Source organism: Filicampus tigris, chromosome 1, assembly GCF_054856515.1.
Source record: "Filicampus tigris isolate MCC_2025a chromosome 1, RoL_Ftig_1.0, whole genome shotgun sequence".
NCBI classification, from domain to species: Eukaryota; Metazoa; Chordata; class Actinopteri; order Syngnathiformes; family Syngnathidae; genus Filicampus; species Filicampus tigris.
In genome coordinates, this window is record NC_141217.1 from 6,115,763 (window position 1) to 6,121,779 (window position 6,017).

A 6,017-nucleotide genomic window follows, 5' to 3' on the forward strand; every position below is an offset into this window, starting at 1 on the left:
AAAGTGAGGAAGAATAGCATTAGGCTTTGATGTGTGCACCGAACCTGGCTTTCAGTAGGGCGCACTCCTTCTGTCTGTGGAAGTTGTCCAGCTGGTCCAGGTTCCGTCTCAGCTTGAACATCCGTGCTGTCGCTGAAAAAGTCCTCTGATTCTCATTGCCAGGCTCATTGGCAAAGTCATCATCACTATCACTCTCGCTGGTGGGAGGAGTGGGGCAGAATGAAATTGCAACTGTTACAATATGATGTAGGATGAAATATTATTTACAAATAATTTTTGTTTGGCAAAATCCACACAATAAACGCATATTAACCCATTCAATCCCAAAGCCATATTGATGTCTTTTCACAGTCCAGCCATTCAATCCAAGGAATTTATTTATATTTTTTTTTCAATTTTTGTCAAACGTTAGGGTAAAAGAAGGTATGAAAATGCCTGGTACTGAATGAGTTAAAATACTGAGCTACAGTGATTTTTGAGTAATTAAGACAAGGAAGTTCTGCAAATGTAAAATGCCAACTAGCTGTTGGAGAGATGCTGGTCTGTCACCTGACTGCTTTCCAGGTACCCAACTCCCAACTCAAGAGGCGCAAAACTGTTTGTTTGTGGACCTGCTTTACTCTAACGTCCCTCTTTACATGCCTGCATATGTGTGCTCTGGTTCTCTGTGTGGTGTGCAACCCACATATGGCAGAGCGAGAGTTTAATTCCCCCTCAAGGGATTATGAGTATAATGAAATAAGCAAGATATATTGTCATTATTCGAGTAAATCAAAAATGACCCACTTGTACAATTCTTCTAACCATTCCAGATCAGGAATATCATCTGTTTCTTCATCCTTAAAGTCATCCATCTTAAACTCATCCTCGTCCTTGCCTTCAGAAACAAACACATCAATACTATATGAAAATATCAAGTCATAAAAGCTAACAACAGACTGTAAAGATGACTGGCAACAACACTGGATACACAATATAAGATGAACTAATGCTGAGTTTTGAATGTTAGAGAGGTGTTCATCATTTTCATCATTTATTAATATGTTTATTATAGTGATGGGCTGTAGACTTATCAATGTGGTTTGATGAGCCAGTTAAGGAGTGGGAGTCAAACCTTTACTAAAATATTGGAAAAAAATCTAAATTCACTACCGTGGCTTTTCACATGCTGGAAATTTCTGCTTTTTTTCTCTTTTTTTTAAACGCTGTATTTTGTTTTTTACATTAACTGGCCAGCCGAGCCAATCAGAGTTGCCGTAAGACGGCGATATCTGTCTGGACCAATGAGAAGCGGTGTACTCATTGTACGTTCTATCGGGCCATCGAGTAGCCGTAGCACAATATAAATAACATTAAAAATAACATGCGAGAGCGGACTAGTAGGGTGGACAAAATGCTATCGAGCGCAGAAGGTTACTGTGAGAAATGCTACCATATGTGTATTGCACCTGGAAATCCACTGCAGTGACATGCAACAAAACATGGGCTCGCTGTATAGAATTTGTGCTTCAGTGGCTACATTTAGAAGGCATCCAGGCCAAAACTGCACAAAGTTCTGTGCAAACACCCGCTTCAGACATCGAAAGCTATGGTGACAAACAACGTGGCAGTTTCGATGCCCATTCCAAGCGATGATGGTTTCCATAGTTCTTGCTATGTTCACTGATAAGCTTCAGGGTTTTGTGGCTGCAAAAACGTATTGCTGACAGCAAAGAAGTACTTTGTAAGTAAGTAGTGGCGCAGCTACAGTTATGTTTAGTTGTTTTTGTTTTCCTTTTTGGAATAATAATGAAATGAGAATTGTTAAAAAGGACAATATGTAGAATTCAACGCCATCTAGTGGTCAACTAATAGAATGCAATGACCTAAGATGGAAACGCTTGCATTTTGAAACACACGTACTACGGTGAGTCCAAGAGACCGCACGTCACAAGCCTACCAACAGTCTTTTCTCAGCAGAGGTGCAAGAGAAATGCCATCACAAACGACTTCTAGTATTCTCTCAAGTCATGAAGTAAGTGCATTGTAGTTGTTACACATGCAGTAGTCATGATGCTTAGGAACTACGTTCGCTACGTTTGTCTCCTTCCAGTATCCATAGCACAAAGATGTCGGTGAAACATGGCAGCCTCCTGTAGGGGAGGCGCGCCCTGTGTAATATAATTAGAGATTACTTCACCTACGATTATATAAAAATAATTACGTTGATGTGATAGAGCATATATTTTTTTGCATATTGTTGAAATGAATAGTGGGTTTTAAAATTGAATGATCACTGAAAAATGAAAACATTCTACACATTGTCCCTTTAAGCAGAAAGTGTGTTCAGAGTTTAGGACCATCAATAGATTTTCAAGAAATAAAAAATAACAATAATCAGCAAATTTACTGATCACAGATGCACGATTAGATGAAACATTTAGTTGTACGTCCGTCCTAAATTTTAGGGGCAAAATGTCACCATTTAGAGACAGTACTCTAGAGCCCTGCAACTGATACTTTCGCTGAACCGCACGCGCTATGTGCAACATTTGCACATTTAAGTTCTTTAGAAGGTTCTTGGGCCCCATTTTTCAAATGTTCGTCCCCAGCCGAGATTGGTGGTCATTGAAATTATAAAACGAAGCTATATTTACCCCATGGACCAGGGTCTATACACTGCAGTTTGCAGTGTATAACTGACAGCTGTTTTGTTTTTTCTACGAGATCATTTGTATGTACAGTCCATGACATACTGTATGTGATTAAGTAACACTCACCATCGGTGTCCTCATCAGAGCTAAACTGGTCGGTTGTCAGTTCACAGGTGTCAGACGCCACATCCCATTCACAGCCATTGTCTGCCTCCTCCATAATCCCTTATAATGAAGAAACTGTTACATTGGACGTGTCTGAAGTATCATAGTTTAGTAAAACTTCTCATGTTACAGCATATTCCATTGTTCTCGCATGTTGACATCCATTTCACATCCTTAGTGTGAGCGAAGGTTACATGTGAATGGGGAGTTCGTTTTGTGTTGTGAAACAGCAAAGCCCTCCATGACGTTCGCGGCAACGTCAACGTGTCCCTTCCTCGCTGCGACGTTACAAATCTTTAGCATTAGCCCAATATGCCTGAAGTCACACTAAACACAAAATACTCAACTATCACTTACCTCGCTCTATCTACTTTACTATTTTGCTTCAGTCAGTCGGCCATGTTTGTCGGTTTCCTTGGAAACCAGGAAGCCGGAAGTAAACACATCTCCGGTCCGCGGGACTTGGTTGACCGTCATATCAGTTGCATTACCCCTAAACAATAACAATAGCTTTATGATGTAAATGATATGTTTGTCACTTTGATTTGATGGTGGCTATCATTTTATTAGTTTTAATTCTAGTCAAATCTTGTAATTAAGAAAAATATAATATATTCATGGTTTTGTACAAACAATACAGATAGATATGAATTTAGTGGTTATACAGGGTGTACTTACTTCTATGCCACCTCTCGCCTAAAGTCAACAGGGATATGCTCCAGAACACGGACCGCTCCAGGATTTTTCTCTCCCAGGTGGAAAGGGGGGCATGACTGATATATAGGGGGCTGAGAAAATAATTTATGAATATATTTTAGAAAATCCAACAAAATGCTGGACTTAACTTTGACTACACAAATTTGTGACGGGGCGAGATCCTCCCATGGCTCAAGTGTAGCGGCATCCCTGCTTTAGAACACCAGCCACCCCAATGAGGAAATGTGGCATCAAAGATGGATGGATATCTGGATAATTCAAGTACTAAACAACACAATGCAAGACAACACAGATGCAGGAGAAGATTGAGACATTCTTCAACACTTGTCTGGGACCGATCTACAAAATCGGATGGCAGGACAAGATCCGGAATGAAGAATTGAGGGAACGAGTGGAACAGGAACAAGTGGCCAAGCAGACGCTGCAGATGAAGTGGTGCTGGATCAGACACACCCTCAGGAAGCCAGCAGATGAAGTGGTGCTGGATCAGACACACCCTCAGGAAGCCAGCATCTACCATCACACACCAAGCCCTGACGTGGAACCCACAGGGGAATAGGAAGAAAGGCCTGCTTTGCAAAAGCTGGAGGTGACACATTGAGACAGAGCTAAAGCAGCAGGGAACAACTGGACTGAGATGGCCAAAAAAGCCCAGAACAGAGTACGATGGTGAGGGGACGTGGATGGCCTATGCTCACCAGGGGGCGTTGGGCTCAGAGAACAAGCCAATGACAAATCAATTCAAATTCAAGGTCAAAATATCATTGTTTGGTTCAATCATTTCTCATTGTATAACACAAATAGTCCCATCTAACATGGATTTTAAAATTCAATACAGCAAATCATACTCTCTTTACCACCATTCCCAATGTCATACTGCTGTGTTATTGCTGATATTTCTAAAGCCACATTCAGCAGAAAATGTCTGGACTGGTTCAGAAAGAATGATAAATCTGTGAGCTATGCAAAATCTTTGTTCCACATGCCAGATACTGTCCCTATCTGATGAAGCTCCTGGAAAAGGACATTGACAGTGCATTCTAGCTGATCAGTATTGAAGCCGTACAGTTGTCTTCATTTGACAGTGTCACTGTCATCCATCCCTCCATCATCCATCCATCCATCCATCCATCCATTTTCTTTACCGCTTATTAGGGTCACGGGTGAGTTCAGCCTACCCCGTAACATTGGGTGAAATGTAGGCGGGCTACACAGTCAGCAGACTGGTGGTCACCAGCCAATCAATGCACATAAAGACCAACAAGAATTCACACTCACATTCACAACTATGAACAATTTAGAGTCTTCTAAGCAACTGAACATGCATGTTTTCTGATTGTGGGAGGAAGCTGGAGTATGCAAGCGCCATACTTGAGGGCCTGAGCTTAGATTCAAACACAGAAACTTTGGACTGTGAGACAGATGTGCAAATCATGCCCTGCTGCCGGTGTCACTGCCATGTACAACTTTAATAATATTGCCTTATAGAGTAGTTAAGGAGACTACATCGAAATGTCATGATGCCCAAAAGCTGCTGTAAAAACATATGTCAGAATATGTGTGTAAGGGAGAACAAAAGGATCGGAAGCAAAGCAAAATATATTACCGAGGGAGGAAATACAGAAAAATGGCAATATTCCCAATCATTGCCCACTGATCCACACAACAGAGAGCAGTTAAGGAGAACAGGCATACTTTACAGTACACAAATGCAATACAGGGTTCCCCCCAAAGTTTGAGAGTGTACATAGCCATTCCCTGTAAAATGATCTTCAATTTTAGTATGTGTAATGTAACATAGGAATGATGTTTTACTTTTTTACTTTTTCAGCGTGAAGAGTGACACACATTAATAAAACAACACAAACAAATGCTGTCAAAAAAGTGTGTGCTGCGTTCATTTTGGTGGATAGTGACACATTTTTTGTAACACTTAGTTCTTCGTATGGCTACTCTGTATTAAATGTAGAATGCATACTAATTACTGGACTCTTACTGATATATACAGTACATACATACTTATACACACACACGCACACACACACACACACACACATATGTCCTTAGTATCGTTTGAATGTTGTATATAATCATAATGCTGTCTGAATAGAATTAAAATTCCAATAGAGCATATAAGGACGAGTTTCTTTCGGCTTTGTTGTGTCTTATAGTCATACTGTACATCCGGCCAGCTACAGCATTAAATTGTAATGGTGCAAAACCAGACACCATATGGGTGTGGGAATGATTTCTATATGTACCACGACATTACATAATGCTGTATTATAATATCCTATAAAGTCCCATATTCGTGTCAATGTGGCCATATTGAGTATGGCGTGAAAATGCCAAGTCAGTCAGGGGAGAACAACAGATTAGTGAGTCTCTCTCTCTCTTTCTCTCTCTCTCTCTCTTTCTCTCTCTGTCTCTCTCTCTCCCTACCCTCTCTCTCTCTCTCTCTCTCTCTCTCTCTCTGTCGCTCTCTCTCGCTCTCTCCCCCGC

At 40.9% G+C, this 6,017-nt stretch overlaps 1 protein-coding gene across 2 annotated transcripts in view; it reads right to left on the reverse strand.

Annotated features, from left to right (window-relative positions):
* cfap74 (cilia and flagella associated protein 74) overlaps positions 1–3,722 on the reverse strand; it is a 49,839-nt gene extending 46,117 nt beyond the window's left edge. Inside the window, exons 1-5 of one of the 2 annotated variants that reach the window (XM_086049277.1) lie at positions 3,477–3,722; positions 3,156–3,291; positions 2,760–2,858; positions 787–877; positions 45–197 (exon numbers count right to left, since the gene is read on the reverse strand). In XM_086049277.1, the coding sequence (XP_085905403.1) occupies positions 45–197; positions 787–877; positions 2,760–2,853 (338 nt within the window). In that variant the 5' untranslated portion in view covers positions 2,854–2,858; positions 3,156–3,291; positions 3,477–3,722. The remainder of the gene's footprint in view (positions 1–44; positions 198–786; positions 878–2,759; positions 2,859–3,155; positions 3,292–3,476) is intronic. The other variant, XM_086049286.1, reaches the window with a different exon arrangement.
* Between the last annotated feature and the right edge of the window lie 2,295 nt (positions 3,723–6,017).